Source organism: Protomyctophum bolini, assembly GCF_963924005.1.
Source record: "Protomyctophum bolini genome assembly, chromosome: 9".
Taxonomy (NCBI): Eukaryota; Metazoa; Chordata; class Actinopteri; order Myctophiformes; family Myctophidae; genus Protomyctophum; species Protomyctophum bolini.
The window spans coordinates 18,315,753-18,333,970 of record NC_137870.1 but is presented as its reverse complement, the minus strand read 5'-3'; the positions used below and the strand labels follow the sequence as shown (position 1 = coordinate 18,333,970).

The window sequence follows — 18,218 nt, the reverse complement described above, 5'->3', positions numbered from 1 at the left end:
TAACCAGCTGCATTGTTGTCACAGGGACTACCACACAAGCCAGCCAGCCAGCCAGGCAGGCAGGCGGGGAGACAAGCCGACTGGAGCAATCCTGCGAGCGGGTGAGAGCTGAGTGGCCGTGTCAAGTACTTGACACTTACCTTCTGAAAAGGCCTTTTCTAAACCCCTCCGGGAGTATACAGATAGCGGTTCTCCTCACACAAAAAATAATTTGATGCCACCATATAACATTCAGAAAAGAACTTGCATTGGACGCTGTGACTTTTACCATGGCCAATCTCCAACCAATCAATCTGTGAAAATGAACTGGCGTGCAACACAGACCCACCTTTCTAACCTGAGATGACAGTATGGTTCCCAGTGACAATGGATTTTCTGCACAGTGGACCGATGAAAACAAGCCCTGCCAGGGTGAGGTTTGATTCCCTCCTAAGAATTCTGAACGCAGGGAACTGTGTCCGTATCCCTGGAATATGCCGGCATAAACTGCATAATACCTTCGTATCCACACCCCACAGCCACATTAATTAGCCATATCCAAAGTGCTACAGTATAAAGTATATGTCAATTCAGAGAATTGTACTGCAATATTTATGCATTGTTCTATTTCCAAATTCTGTAAACATAAAACAGCAGCCAGCATAATACACCGTACTAACTCCACTATGCCTGTCACCCGCTATTGAACATAGATCGTATTCTTTATTAATATTTCCCCCTACAGCTAGCGGTAGAGATAGAGTAAATTGTACATTTCAGTACTGATACTTTTACTTCAGTAAAACATTTGAGTAGGTTTTTCAACCACTGCCATTGTGAATGAACTTGACCAATACACTGATTAGGAATCAGGGAGAACTGCTGCAGGCAGCCATGACCACGCAGTTTGTCTTCCAGTTACTGTAAAATTACTGTATATAGCTTTTGTCAACGCCTGCGCAGGTCACGGTTGCGGATTCAATGGGAACTGACATCACAAGAACATAATTATTGCATGGATTCCATGTAGCAAATGTTCTGCATTTCTATGACACTTCCAAACAACTTTAACCCATTAAAATCGGGAAAGTGTAGATCTGCTATTTTTTAAGCGTGAACATTCTTGCACATGTATAAAAACATTTAAACGTACAAATCTTTGCTTCTGGGGCTCCCTTAATTAGCTCTGGTCCAGTGGAGTAACTAAAATTAGTCTTTTTCCCGGTGAAAACAAAATCCCTTTCTGGCCAAAACGTGCAACGTGTGGTGGAGGGCTCAAAGTGCGTCCACTAAGGAACGTAGGCTTTCTAATTACACAACCCGTCTTTGGTGAGTAGGTAAAACATTACATTTGTGTTTTCGCTACAGAGGAGAGGCTGGTCTGCATTTCATGCAAGGCAGGAAGCCAATCAGTTCCATAGCCTTAATGCAAGGCAGCAAGAGCATTAAGGCTATGGACCAGAGCTAGGGTTCCCTGGAACAACATTTTTCTTGGGGTCTGTGGCCAAATACAATTGTGGAGGTCCTTCCTTGACATGAAAAAGTTTGAGAACCATTGTCATATAGCCAGAGCCACAGCCAAAACAATTTGGGGGGGCCTTGTCATGAAAATGTTTGAGAAGCACTGGTATACAGTGTTCAGTGCATGTGAACAAAATTACTTTGATTTGTAGGTGCATGCCTTTGCTATGTCTGGATGTGTGGTTTGGGTGGGGGACATATGGTGATAATAACAGATGGCAAGGTTATGATAGACTAAAACATGAATGTAGGCTAGCGTCAGGCTTCACTTCACTGCACGCCTACAGAAATGCTCAGATATGTGATCATTGCACTGTACAAATCACTCATTGTGCTTATACAATGTCTCATAATGGGCATAATAATGGGTCATGATGGGTCAGACATAAAAGCAGGTAGAGAGGGTTGACATTATTATGTCTGGCTGTTGCCTCATAAAGGCTGAATATTGCATGCGATTTCAGAACCACATTTCTGCAATATTGCTTGGAGTGTTGTTGTGCTGTTTTTTGTACGTCAATTATTGATCCCTCTGTTAAGAACTGTAAGGAACCTACCATTTAGGACTAAGATACACAACACAGTGTAATTAGCAAAGCCCCCATGTACAAACGAAATCTTCATTTTAAACAAAGAGAAGGTATCAGAAGGTAATAGGGGTTAAGTGTCTTGCTCAGTGACACTTCTACAGTATACGAACTTGGGGTTAAACCAGCCACCCTCAGATTCCTAGATTCCTAGTCTCAGCCATGGCCGCCCCCATAATGAAAAGAATGCTGCACATCAGCAGCCACACAGATTAAATGAAAAGCCTTTGCCACACCACAGACATAACTGACACAGCATCACGTCACACCAGTCCTGTTTGGCATTCAGCCTCCCCCTGTCCTGCCACAGTCAGTGGGGGCATCATACATATTGATCGACAGCAGAACAAAAGCCATTTAAACTTCATTTTCAGGGCTATATAAAGACTGGCATTTCCTAATGGGGTGCAATTGATCAATCATTCATCTGTGGGTAAAAAGGGTAAGTCACCGGGATCACCATTCAGCTGAAAGCCATCACACGCAAATTACTTTGAGAGAGAAGGCAGCGGCGCAGAGGGCTAGGTCTCGGGCTGTTTGCCTGTTTGACAAGCATCCAAGACGCCTGCTTAGTTTCACAGGGGGGGGGGGGGGGGGGGGGGGAGAGTTATGTATGAGAGAGAGCTGCAATGTCTATATTCCGAAAACAACTGATCGCAATGTGGTTAGTTAATTGCCGGAAAGAACAGCAACAAAATCAAGGGTTCTTAAGACGTCTGTAGATTAGCGATTGTTTGCACTTAAAGATAGGATTCGGGCGATGAATAATTCATGGAAAATAATTACAAACGGAATAACGTAGGGGCTTATTGTTATGTTGTAAAAATGAAAATCATTTAGCACAAAGTAAAAACCACTCAGCTTTCGCTTTGGCGGAAAACAAATTATAAAGGAGAAGGAAAAAAGTCTTTCAATTAAGTTTCTTCATGAACGTTGTGTGGATTCAGATTTTGTTGCATTAAGGTCATTTTTATTTTCAGCCGTGGCCTTTGCACAGTTCAGCGAGCGCAATCATTTGAATACCAAGCTCATCAAAAGGAATCTAATCTAATCTAGTGTCTGCAAGTGTGTGTGTGCGTGCGTGCATGTGCGCGTGCGTGCATTCGTGTGTGCGGCGCGGGTATCATTTTGCAAACGCAGCGATAAGAACTAACAGCCATAATAAGGTAGGGAGTTAACTGTCTGTGCACACAGTCAAATCTGAAGTGGTAATTTAACTCTACAATGGAACCCGACACCCGTATAAGGCTCAAGAGTTTAAATGAACACCGCACATTTTTTAACGTGTTTTTTTTTGCTTACGGCAATACTCTCCCAACGGTTTAATGGAAACATCCGTATAACAGACAGTGAAAGCACGCTGAATACATTTCTACATTAAGGGCTCTCAATGATCAGACACACATGGTTTCCCTGCATGGGGCCTACGGCTTATGTCCTGATGGTTTGTGTACCCTCTATGGACCAACATGCCATCTATACAAGTCTGTCTTGTCTGTCCGTGATGCTGCCGGGGTCATCTCTGTGCGGTCACTATAATATTCATACTTTGCCGCGCGACGGTGCAGCGCGACGGAAATAGCCGACCGAATGTGTTGCGGACGCGACACATTGTGAGCTTGTAGGTCTGCTATTTCTGGGGTGCATGCAACGGGAGCATAAATTTGGCTTTAAACATCCCACGCTGGAGACATTCTGAATCCTATTCAGGTGATGGAATAATGCAAAACAAAGCAAAAAAACATCCTGCAGCCTTGCAACAAGGAAAATATATGTTTCTACTTTCTAGCGATGTGATAATGTGGTGTCTGGGTCGGATGCAGATTGTAAGATAGTGCTGTAAAAAAAAATTAAGCTGTGAGGGTTTATCTCGGTTTTACTCACTTTCCCAAAGCGAAGCATTCCAGTCGCACAATCACTCCTTTGGCGGCCAGGACCGATGTGGGAAAATGGACCTCGATTTTGGGCTCGTATTCACCCATTACACCTGAAAGATTACAGAGAGAGAGAGACAGGAAATTAAAGGACTTTACGGGGTGGTCTGGCACGTTGAGCCCAGTGACTATGACTGGGTCTGTGTAGGCCTACTTGACGATATTGCCCACCATTTTTTATTGGGTTATCATTGTGTTTTAATGCATCTTAAAAAGTCAAGCCAAAAATAATCCTCTGAAAAAAGATTGATGTAATACAATGTACGTACAAGGCTTAGCAACGTGCAATGATGTTTAAACAACATTGAATCAATTATTCAGGTAGGCCTACATTTGGTAACATTTCAATCAAGGACAAGATGTTCAACAGCTTGAAATCTAAAAATAAAGGCATTAACAGAATACATTATATCTGCATTAAATTATGGCTGTGAACTACGCAGACATTGATAGAATGATGGTACGTATTGATGGCAGAATATCCTTTAAGGTACAGAGTTGCTCAACATCTCACAATCACATCTTTCCCCAGCTTCGGTCATACGCCGTTACAGGGAACCCATACATGATGTGCACCCTGCCTCAGCCTCTGTAGGGTTTAGTCAAAGCTTCACCATGACAGAGCCACATGCACAGCACGCTGCCTCAGCCTCTGTACGGTCTAGTCAAAGCTTCCCCATGACAGAGCCACATGCACAGCACGCTGCCTGGAGCACTCAGCTTCACCATGACAGAGCCACATGCACAGCACGCTGCCTGGAGCACTCAGCTTCACCATGACAGAGCCACATGCACAGCGCCCTGCCTCAGCCTCTGTACGGTTTAGTCAAAGCTTCACCATGACAGAGCCACATGCACAGCACCCTGCCTCAGCCTCTGTACGGTTTAGTCAAAGCTTCACCATGACAGAGCCACATGCACAGCACGCTGCCTGGAGCACTCTAGTGTCATGCTCAGGCCTCACAGTACACATGGTACATTAAGCACTTCAACAGGTACATGTTTAGTTCAGAGGTGTACCCCAGCACTCTGTAACTCTAGTGTAGTCCATAAATCCTATGGCGCGTAGGTTACCAGTCAGCTAAAGAGCCAGGCCCGATAGTAAAAATTCCCTCCACACGAAATCGCTTTGCCAAAAATAGCCGATCTACAAGCTCACAGCGCGTCGCGACCAGGCCCCCAGAGCGGCTGGTCAACGTTGAAGCCGCCAATCACTGAAAACTGCAGGACGTTCATGGAAGTGGCGGACGTTCAGTGACATCACGACACAAAAGTGTGTGAAAAGTGACCTCAAAGTTGAGACCGCGCTCGAGCCAAAGATAGAGTCATAATGGTACTTCCGGCAGACTTCCGGGTACTTCAAACGCCACTGAGCAACTTCCATCGAAATGAATAGCTGGGGGCGGGGCTGTCCGCCCTCTGGATATATTATAACTCTATGGTCGCAGCACGTTGTGAGCTTGTAGAGCGGCTACTATTGGCAAACTGTCTTTAGCTAAATCAGGCTGCGTATTGCACAAACCCTGCTTCAGTCTCTGCCATCGATGTCTGTGTCTTTCTGCTACTTTTCATTCATTACATAATGCCTATGCAGTGAAAGAGGTTTATACTGACATTCATGGTTATGTGGGTATTAAAAAACACCACAAACGCTAATAGATAAATATATGTGCAATATGTATACAGCAGGCCTGTAATACATTTCTCTGAATGTATTCAGGGGATGCATTTGGAAAGAGAATGTACAATATGATAGTAATACTAGTCTTGCCGGGTATGATACACCGTGGTAATGGCCCAATGGGAATGTGCAAAAACTAATTATGGAGGAGATGAAGTCCACAGAGACAGTGTGTTCTGTAGCAGCACTACTACAAATCCAAGGCTACAGGAAGCCTCGGTCATATCGGTGTGACAACGGTAAAACCATTCAGCTGATATGCTCGCTAAAGTGACCATTTAATAATTGAACAAGAAGCCCCCGGAGGAAATTGGAGAGGCATGGTATTCTCATTGTGTATCGCCGGCGATGCTCAATTCCTGAACACCATGGACGGGACACATAATAATAACACGCTGACATGTATGTTATCAGCGTATAGCTAAGTGCATGCCACCGGATGACTACCGTAGCTCCACGCTCTCTCTAAGTCACAGCCGGAGGACATGCGGGTTGTTTTCTCTGTTTCCTTTATTTTTTCCCCTCCTCTGTATGTTAAGGAGGCCATCTATATCCATTTGCCGCCAAGACGTGTCAGATGGCATTGAGCAAATTTGCAATAACGAAAGGGAAACACTCTCACTCGGGATCTAATTACCATTATCCGTCTTATTAAATGGGAGTTTGCGTTATGAATATTGCATGAGATTGTGACTCTTTGCACAGGCCTCTTTAAACACTGCCACAAATGCTTCCTAAGGACAGACTTCTTGCCCCACTGCGCTGCGCGCACCACCTCCTCCTCCTCGGGACCACCACGAGAGATCTGCGGACAATTCAAAGAGGCTACGGTTATGGCCCCGCAACGGCTGTCAAAACGAGACAAATGGCCACGCCGTGACATTTGAGAAGACGCAATCACTTGTCCTATACACGAGTACCTGATGAATTCAATGTGAGGAGGCGAGGAACAAGGCATCATTGGACTGTAGGAAGGAAAATAAATAAATAAAGCACACACTTTTATGATGTTTGTTCCAAAGAACTTTTCAATTTCAATCTCATTTTCATCATTTATGGCGATCCGTAGCAGCCCCTTCTCATAAAAGGAATTTGCAATATTTCATTTGTTGGAGCCATATTGTAGTCAATAATCATATTCAACCACCGTAGCGCCTGGGATTTGATAGAAGTGAGAAATCGAGTGCCTGGGCCTTAAAAAAATGACCACCTCTCATTTATAGTGTTGCTGATTTATCTTCAATTTTAAGTATTACATAAAAAAATGATATATGTTTTACTGTTACTCTCTTCTGCATGCAATTCAATTTCCTCGATGAGTTGCCTGTCCGGAAATAGCCTTTAGATCAGCCCAAACAAATGAAAAAGTGCATTATCATAGTAGTGTCAAATGAAAAAAGGGCTCACAAAGTTGCTATTCAAATGTATCGGGTTAATGAGATGAGACAAAACTCTGCCGGAATTCTTTTTACAGTTAAAAGGAATTTGACATCCCTGCATACATGCATGTTTTTCTCTAGCTCGCAAATAGCATGCATGATCCCTTTATGAAAACCTATTAGGGACTAATTTGCATCTATGTAATATGTAGCAGATTTGAAGGTCAGCTATTGTTATGCAGACTTTGCAGAGTGAGGGTCACGTGTCAAATATCTGAAAGCCAAAAAGTACACAAACAATTACTTTCAACGTCATTTCAGTAAATAGACATTGCTTGTTGATTTCCCCTGGTGGTGGCCTCAGGAATTATTGCATAGTAATTTCTTACACTGTAAACTACTGTAGTCTTCAGTGGTGGAAAGTAATGGAGCATGTCACAAGGCGTGACAGACGGACGGACGGACAGACGGACGGACAGACTTATGGTTTTGCAGGTTTTCATAGTAATCTGCGATTGGAAGGCACTTTTAGAATCGGCCAAACCAACCCCCCCCCACACACACACACACGCTCGCTCGCTCGAGAAAACAGCACATCTAAAGGCTTTTAGATTTGCCTTTCACCCTTGTGACACATACAAATGCTAGGGTTCACATAAGGTTTGTGCCATTTCCATTGACACCGAGAGAAATAACACATTTCACAACAATAGACGGGGTGTACTGTCATGGTCATGGCTGACTGAGGCATGCAGCATGGTTTATTATAGAAGTGCTCCAAAGGTCATCCTATGGTATGGGAGCGATGCACCTGGAGGGACTGTGGATTTCCATGCGCCTGCAAACACTGCTTCTTTATTCATACAACTGTCCGTAATAACTGGGACAGTGGAGCCAAAAAAACAGCATCTTTCTGTTGTGGTGTACAGTATGTGAAAATAAGTCTGGACTCAATTCTATAAGCCGTAACCTTTAGGGCCGTTCTTTCTCCTAATGGAGAGAGATTGCTGCAACGATGCCCAAACCACAACAAAGATGGTGGCATATAGTAGTGTCCAGTCTGGTGCACTGTCTGCTTCAAATAGCTGTATACCAGATGTACCAATAAAGTACAACCTTGAACCTTGAGAAACAACAGCCCCCTAAAAGACAAGTCATGTTATGCTTGGTTGTATGCTGAAAATAGCGAATCTACTGTACAAGCTCACAGCGCGTCACGCTGTGACGCATTGTGAGCTTGTAGATCAGCTCTTTTCAGCATACAACCTAGGAACACAACACATTGTCAAGCTGAATAATGGATGATACACTGTATATTATTATTCACGTGCGTGCGTGCGTGCATGCGTGTGTGCGTGCGCGCGTTTCTCCATTATGTATTTTAGCCCTTTTAGTCTGACCTCCTATAGAGGGATGAGCGTGACATCATCATCATCATACCAGGAAGTTATGCGGGAACGCCTACTGATTGTCAAAAACGACTTTCTCACCATTACAGCCCATACATCCAAACAGAAAAGTCTTATCTGATTGCATTGAACAACTCACTTACTTTGCCACTCGATTTGCCACTCACTTTATGCATGCGCATACCCTCTATATCTCCATTCTAACCTTTTGTGTTTTTATTTCACAACCAAAGTTACTTTGGCCACTTGGACCCTCTAGACTTGGGTATAACAGATAGAACAGACCTGAGTTGCACAGTGGCTCAGGGGTAGAGTGGCCGGTAGAGCAGCCGGATGGGAACCAGTTCAATCTCGGAGTTAGTGTCCATGAGCAAGACACTGAACCCCTGATTGCTCCTGATATGCAGGTTGGTGCCTTGTGTGTGAAAAAATGTAATGCACAATCTATGTAAAGCACATTGGATAAAGTTACTTGGCAAGTTTTTCTTTTTCTTTGTTGGAGTTGTTTGACCGAAATTTGAGGATCCCATGGGTTATTAAAAAAGCACTTTCATTGGTTCAATATTTGTAAAACCCACGCGCAAATAGCACCGATTTATTAAAGAACATTTCAAACCTTTAAATACAGAGGTACCGGTAGGAGATTTGTGCCTGACAGCGACAATACTGATTACTATCAGGCCCAAGCCAGCTTGTATGTTGTTGGGTTAGGCTATATTAATAAGCCTGGCTCAAATAGCACACAGCTTCACAGCGTTGAAGTACAAAAACTAATAAATTAATGTTTACCATCTTGATCCACTGCCTGATCTTTTTCAGACAATGCTATGACATACACAACCCGTGCTGTTTTCCCTGAGTTGTGGGTTGAGAGCAATTAACTTAATTTCACATCTATGGAATGAACGCCTCCCATTCACTTCCATGTTAGAAAAACTCCGCTCCATTACGCAGCTATGTGTGTCCCTATGCGTGTCCCTATGTGCACGTGTCTGTCCAACCACGGAAAGCTGCAACACGGTAACTCTGTCATTTCTCGACCGTTTTGGACGCGGGAAGGCTCGTCGGAATCAGGCCAGCCGCCTAGACGGAGTCACGGGACCCCCCGGGGACCTGCACACGGTAACTGTCATTTCTCAACAATTTCCAAAAAGAATCAAAATGCAGTACAGAGCACAGTACACTACAATACAGTACGGTACAGAGCACAGTACAGTAACCATAACAATGAATGTATAGTTGCACCGCTCAGTTCACACAGGTGTGATTGTTTTCCTCTTCCTCGTATTTCTCTTCCTGGATCGTTCCACTTGCCGCGACCATCATTTAGCATGGGCTCTACTTACTGAACACGAATTTACAAGCAGATTGTTTTATTAAAAAAAATCGTGATCGTGCAGGAAATGGCGCTCTCGTAATAAACAGTCCGGGGTGCGATCGTAGTGAAGATGAATATTCTGTGACTACTTAAAAGGTAAGCAAATTTGGAGAAAAATATCACACCCGTGTGAAGTGAGTGGTGCAACTCCGTGTGGAGGTCCCCAGGGGGACCAACAGGAATGCGGCCAGGGTGCCACCCGGTTCTGGCGAGCCGCCCCGTGACCGAAACGGTCGAGAAATGACAGAGTAACCATGTGGGGGTCCACCCACACACACACACACACACACACACACACACACACACACACACACACATACGCACACACACAGCTCAGTTCACACGATGTGATATTTTTCCTGTGTTGTAGGAGGTTACGAGACCGTATTCTTTCCTCCCTTGTTATAAATTATTGAAACGAAAACTCAGCAAAAAAAAAAAAGCATAAAAAAGGCTACAGAACGGGCCTAATGAATGCTCAGTTTGGGAGCAATTAAGTCAATTTCACATCTCTGAAATGTTTCCAAAGGCAGTAGCCTTTTTAACGAAGTAATTATACCTACGGTACGTGAAATGTTAAACATTCATCCCATGGGTAGAGAGACATAGCAGTTAGCATAGAGCAGTCTCACTGCAGCCCGGGCAAATTTAATGAACCCAGAAATGGTGATTAGTATAAACTTTTATCGAAATGTTATCTATAGGCCTAATGGATGAAATTCAGCGTGGTTGCTAAAAGTTACACGTTGAGCAATTTGAGTAATTTAATAGCATAATAATATATAACCACACCATTAACATCCTATAAGGAAAAACACAAATTCATCATTCTATAAGTAGCATGTGAGCCTAAAACGTGGGCTAAAAACGGCCATAGCCATAGCCCAAATGTGCTGACCTCATCACATTTGTGATGACGGCTATGGCTGTTTTTAGCCCAAGAATTGTTTTTTGTGCCTCATATAAGAACTGTGTTTGAAAAATAAACAAATCATCCCGGCCGTTGGATATGGATATGAAGAATCAACTGACTGTGAGAGAACGCTAATGTTACTGCTGCGAAATTAGTTACATTTTCGCTAGAAACGGACTGTATCAAATATTTAACAAACTTTACATGTTTAAATATGCAAATTATGCATTATGTAGGAAAATTTGCAACATAATTGAAAATAGGAAAAAGCTACTACTGTGGAAGGGTTATCATGTATTAATTTACTTGTATTGATCGTATAAACAATTTAATATAGGTCTAGTTTTTCACCAATTTCGGAGCTCTGGCTCATGGACTAAGAAGTAAGAACCAAAAAGAACTGAACCGGTTCCCATTGGGAACCAACCAGTGGAAAGGGTCTGTGTGATAGGTTACACTTGACCAATAGGCCAGTCCAACCGCTCTGTACATCCTCGCTGTCGGGTGGGAAACCTTACATGTCCAAAACCCTTACTTTTCAGAAGACAAAAAGTGTTCGGAAATTGTGAAAATAGCCGATCTACAAGCACAGAATGCGACAATTTACGCAAGCCTCGTGAGTCGTGACGAAGTAGGCATTCGTTGACGAAGAAACATGGAGATAGGAGGTTTCCGCCCGACAGCGACGATGGGGCAAAGAATTACAAAAAAAGAATAAGCCTCCATGAAGGCTTTATCCATCCCAGAACGGTACATTTAATCCTGAGCCGTGCGGTTAGCACCGCGTCTCTGATCACATGTCCATGTGGACAGTGGAACGGGAGATCAATATTTTCCAGCAGGGCGTAATGGAGCCCAGATGCATGAAGACGACTTTGATTAACAGAGTAAGACCACACGCGTGCGCTCGCTCTTTCTCTCACGCACGCGAGCACACACACACACTCTCTTCCCCGATCATCACTCACTTTTACGCGAGGCACAGATTGCAGTATCTGATTGCACTGTCTGAACGCACGCACGCACACAGCTTGGCATCAGCGGGGCTCTGCCGCGGTGTGAGATGTGTGTGCCAATGCAATTTTCTGTGTTTTCAGACCCAGCAGTTTCGACCGACCGACCGACCGACAGACAGACAGACAGACAGACAGACAGACAGACAGACAGACAGACAGACAGACAGACAGACAGACAGACAGACAGACAGACAGACAGACAGACAGACAGACAGACAGACAGACAGACAGACAGACAGACAGACAGACAGACAGACAGACAGACAGACAGACAGACAGACAGACAGACAGACAGACAGACAGACAGACAGACAGACAGACAGACAGACAGACAGACAGACAGACAGACAGACAGACAGACAGACAGACAGACAGACAGACAGACAGACAGACAGACAGACAGACAGACAGACAGACAGACAGACAGACAGACAGACAGACAGACAGACAGACAGACAGACAGACAGACAGACAGACAGACAGACAGACAGACAGACAGACAGACAGACAGACAGACAGACAGACAGACAGACAGACAGACAGACAGACAGACAGACAGACAGACAGACAGACAGACAGACAGACAGACAGACAGACAGACAGACAGACAGACAGACAGACAGACAGACAGACAGACAGACAGACAGACAGACAGACAGACAGACAGACAGACAGACAGACAGACAGACAGACAGACAGACAGACAGACAGACAGACAGACAGACAGACAGACAGACAGACAGACAGACAGACAGACAGACAGACAGACAGACAGACAGACAGACAGACAGACAGACAGACAGACAGACAGACAGACAGACAGACAGACAGACAGACAGACAGACAGACAGACAGACAGACAGACAGACAGACAGACAGACAGACAGACAGACAGACAGACAGACAGACAGACAGACAGACAGACAGACAGACAGACAGACAGACAGACAGACAGACAATAAAAAGGGGGTTATGACGAAGCATCCGTGAGATTCGTGAGGCGAGCTGGGCTGCCAAGAAATTCTTTGGTACAATAGGTTCTTACACAGCTGTGGAGATTTGATTTGGCCCGTGTTTGTGCTACGGATAAGAGTGTGTCCTGCAGTGGTTTGATGTGACACGTAACCACAAGCCACAAATAATTTGTGGCCCACAATATGGAGCAAAGTCACTTCTTTGGCACCACCTGGAAGGCATTTGTGTCACCGTAGCGTTTAACCACATTAATCATTATTTTATGCTTCATGAAAAATAGCAGATCTACAAGCACCGAGTGCCACGCTACAAGCTTGTGTATCTGCTTGTATATCTTGAAAACGTGTGCAAATCTTTGAATATATATTCTTTGACAGCAAACGTTTTATCTCATATCTTTGCTTCTGGGGGGGTCCCTGGAACAACATATTTTCAGATGGGGGTCAACGGCCAAATACAAAATATTTTGGGGGTCCTTGACATGACATTGTTTGAGAACCACTGATATAGAAACATGATTTAGAAGACATTTGTAAAATCTGGTCTCATGTCTAAATAAAACGATAAGCAAAACAAACAAGACAAGCCATTGTCTTTGTGCATGCACCAACACGTGCACAAAGACGAAGATGGCCGATTTACAAGCTCACAACATGCTGTGCTGCCACTGACGTGTTGTGAGCTTGCACGGCTATTTCCTGTAAATCAATATATAAATCAGTATATCTCTAAGCCTAAATCTAATCTCTAAATGCCTAATTCCACCCCAACCCAGAATGTTTTACTAATTGTGAGTCTAACTTAAAATAAATAAATAATAATTAACCATAAAACAACCACCAGGACCAGACAAATTGTCCTCACAATGTCTATTTCTCAAATTCTACCATCATTTTGGAGACTTCTGGCACTCACAAGTAATAGAAGAACACACACATGCACACTGTCCTAGACCTCTTCCCGGTCTAGTTAATATGCTTCCTTAATGAGAGCAATAAGTCCAGCACGGTAACACGCGTCAACATTAGGTGTCTCTGAGGATCGTTTCACACAATAAGGCAATAAGGCTATGCAAATGAAGAGGAAACAGACAGTCCTTGCCGGAAGGGATGTTAACACTGTACAGCTAAATGCTGGAAGCTAAGTTAACATTGTATGGAGCTAAATGCCGGAAGCTATGTTTACTCTGGAGTGGTAAATGCCCGGAGGCAACGGTTAGCGTGTGCCCGTGGGCTGGCAGAGGAAGCCCTTTTTCCACCATTTTGCCCGAGGGGTCGGCAATCTCAGCAGCCCCTGTAACCTCTGACAATGACAGACATCTGGCGTGCACGGACGCCTCTCTGTCTAGTCCAACATTTACCACTTAATCAGTTAAACGGAACCCTATATGCTGGGTGTAAATGATTCCTGCATCTCTACAAATCCTTAGCAGTGTTAGCACTACCTAACCTCACATCACCAGTTTCTAAATCGCTGTGTGATCCGGTCTAGACCGGTTGATAAAAAAATTTAAAGTCTCGCCAGTCGATGGCTAACGTTTTGTAGATCTGCTATTTTTGGGTAATGTCACGCACCAGTAGGCTATATGGATGCATATGGATTCAAAAATAGTGCTTCAGAGAAAACGAAGTTTGTCTGATAAAAAACTTTTGGAAACTTTTTGAAAACTGTCAGCTATAATGATGTGCCCAGAACAGGCAGGGCCAGGGTTAACGCGGTTTAATAATGTGGTTAAGAAGCCTGTCGTGGAACTGGCACCTCCAATCCAACACAAACTTCCCCCATCACCTCCCTGCACCCCGGCTCGGCTCCAGGGACGGATGTCGGGCATAAAAGAGTGAAATCCCATCCGCTGCAAGGACCATTGATTCGCTTAATTTTATTCCAAGAGAATGATTTCCCCATCGGCCAGTCTCAGCCAAGCACATTGTGAGCGAAGAAAGCCCTCCACGCTAATGTTAAAACATTGCTCACTATCTCTAAAACATTTTTGGGAATGCATAGAACCACAGCGTCTTCCGGGTCCCCCAGTACTTGAGTCAAACCCTTTGGGAATGCATAGAACCACAGCGTCTTCCGGCTCCCCCAGTACTTGAGTCAAACCCTTTGGGAATGCATAGAACCACAGCGTCTTCCGGCTCCCCCAGTACTTGAGTCAAACCCTCATTCATGGTTCCTTGAGTTTGTTCCAAATGACAGAGAAAAAAAGTCAGACCTGTCTGAACTGAGTGGTGGTTGTGTGTGTGGTTGTGTGTGTGTGTGTGTGTGTGTGTGTGTGTGTGTGTGTGTGTGTGTGTGTGTGTTAGACTACTCAACAGTTACACCTTGTACTGTACTGCTCGTACTGTACTGTACTATTCGTATTGTACTGTACTACTCGCACTGCACTGTACTGTACTGTACTACTCATACTGTGCCGTAGTACTGTACTACACTGTATTCTGTACAGCACTGTACTCTGTACTGTGTGTGTGTGTGTGTGTGTGTGTTAGACTACTCAACAGTTACACCTTGTACTGTACTGCTCGTACTGTACTGTACTATTCGTATTGTACTGTACTACTCGCACTGCACTGTACTGTACTGTACTACTCATACTGTGCCGTAGTACTGTACTACACTGTATTCTGTACAGCACTGTACTCTGTACTGTGTGTGTGTGTGTGTGTGTGTGTGTGTGGCTACTCAACAGTGACACCTTGTACTGTACTATAGTACTGTACTGTACTACTCGTACTGTAGTACTCATACTGTACTGTACTATACTTTACTACTGGTACTGTAGTACTGTACTACACTGTACTCTGTACTGTGTGTGTGTGTGTGTGTGTGTGTGTGTGTGTGTGTGTGTGTGTGTGTGTGTGTGTGTGTGTGTGTGTTAGGCTGCTCAACAGTGACACTTGGTGGTCAAACAACGCTATTTTCGTGCTCAAACACAAGGACGGAGGGAGGGAGGGAGGGACGGACACAGGGACAGACAGAGACGGACACACATAGCTGTTCATAGGAGTGGCAAGCACTACTCAAATATTGAGAATATTGAGCAACACTGGATAAAACAATGTATATAATCACTGTATTTGGAATAGGGCTCAAGTGGTTAATTCATAATGTTCATTCATAATTGTCTTTGAAATGTATATAAAAATCACACCCGTGTGAACTGAGCGGTGCAACTCCCCTCTCCCCCCCCCCCTCATCTCTCTCTCTCTCTCTCATTAGCAGGCAACATGTCTCTCTCTCTCTTTCTGGCACAACAGCGCCCCTACTGGTACTCAGTCATACTGGTGCTCATTAACGTCACATACATAGATGAACGAACACGGACATTGCTGTTCCTTGGAGTGGTTGCACAACTCAAAAAGTATATAAAATACTCGGCTGCGCATGCGCAAATTGACGTATTCAGTGCTTAAAGCACCATACTGCAGGGACGAAATATAACTACAAATACTCCAAATATTTTCTTTATTACAACTTTTGCTACTGTCCGCCAATGCATAAAAACAACGTGACATCTGCATGAAACGAGACATCAGATTCCTCTTTCACAACATCATTGCTGAACTTTTCCCTACTAAATGTGACTAAATGCTGTATTCACCCGTACAGCCCTACAGCATAAGGCTGCTCAATGCAAGCCCTCTTCACTTCGGAAGAATGAAGGGTGATTGACTGTTAAAGTGATTAGGTCATTCATCTGGTGAATGGCTCTTGATTTGAAGCCATTTGCAATCGGGTTCTAAGCAGGCACAAAATGTGACCCAGAACGTCAAATATGATTGATATTTGTCCAATGAACAGGTTCATTAGCAGAATTGTACGAAACATCCCCTCAAAATACCGTTACCACACATATAGGAGTAATCTACGAATTGATTCACCATTATGTATTAGGGAAAGACTTTACGTGTGGATGAGATACATTGTGCATAAATATTGGTATGGCCAGCACATTTAAAATATCATGCAATTGCTGATGAGCAGAAAACTTGTATCTCCATATGAGAGTTTGTGACTAACTAAGTTCGATCCACTGGAACACCCATTTTCTGAAAAGTAACAGTTTTGCACTTAAATGATATCCACCCGGCCGACACTGATGACATCTATAGCTGTGTTTGCAGGGAGACTCTCTATGACACAACATTATATTCCGTTATAAATGCCATCAAAAAAACATCAGGCCGGCCTGGGCCATGGCTCAGTGGTCCAGGCACCTTGGCTGGTAATCCAGTCTGGCAGTGTGCCGCGGGTCCCGACGGCCTTTACTGCATGACTTCCCCCCATCTCTCTCCCCATTTCCTGTCAGCCTACTGTCTGTCCCTCCATAAAAAAATGAAATAAAGGCGAAAGCCACAAAAACAAAATGAAACCGAAAACATCATGCCTGCATGCCTGACCTGTGCAATGGTAGAAATGCATTCATATCTGGGAAGAATGCAGCAGTCATAGACTGGCGATTGGCAATTGCAAATATGTCCCAAAATACAGCCAACATGTCGGATCAACCACTCTGTGTTCCATCTAACATCAGGGTCTAAATGTCTTAATGGAAGAGCAGGGAGAGACCACGTCCAACCACTGCACATGTAAAGTTATATTGTATTAACACTAGACCAGTGCCCGGCTGTAGAACACTGAGTCGGTAACGATGGAAGTTGAAGATCCATGCCTCACCCGGCTATGCAATACCCGTTCCACCCATCTGTCTGTGTCCCTTTTATGCCCATATATGGAGATTTCTGGATCTGTCTCTCTGTGTCCCTTTATTCCTATATGGAGTTATGTGTCAGACATGCCCAAATATGGAGTGTTGTGATGTCAGAACAGGCCAGCTCCATATTTGGACCCCAAGCAGGGGCCCTGTCCAGAGCCCAAGAAGAGGCCTTTAGTGGGGGTTCTGGACAACCATGGGTCCGACCGACTCAATACCGGGCACTGAACTCTCTGTGGGGGTGTGGAACACATGTGTTGAAGTCGGTGGGGCGAACGGTTTTCAAGTTATGTGGATTACAGCCATACACACGTACGTACAGACAGACGTACAGAGACATGGTGCATTTATAGATAGATAGATAGATAGATAGATAGATAGATAGATAGATAGATAGATAGATAGATAGATAGATAGATAGATAGATAGATAGATAGATAGATAGATAGATAGATACTCTGCCGTGCCATATAGGTTGGTTAAAATAACCTTTTATTCAATAAAATAAGGCCCGGGTTGCAGCTTTAAATGTCTTCTTAAAACGCACATTTATGAGGAAGATTTTTATGATCCATTTCATATTACTATTTTATTGGTTACTGTTCACATTTTTATGCTCCGCCGTTTCCACTTTTTATCCATGTTATTTATTTTATCCGTTTTATTTCCGTCTCTTGGCAGTCTTGTCTTCATAGGACCTTATACAGCAGTACTTGGGTTTTTACAGTG

The 18,218-nt window shown here is 43.9% G+C and overlaps 1 protein-coding gene across 1 annotated transcript in view; it reads right to left on the bottom strand.

The window, feature by feature from the left end:
* Window positions 1-18,218, bottom strand: part of cntn5 (contactin 5) — a 229,839-nt gene that overhangs the window by 66,256 nt on the left and 145,365 nt on the right. The window contains exon 8 of the mRNA XM_080772412.1: window positions 3,972-4,074. Coding sequence (XP_080628538.1) covers window positions 3,972-4,074 — 103 coding nt within the window. The remainder of the gene's footprint in view (window positions 1-3,971; window positions 4,075-18,218) is intronic.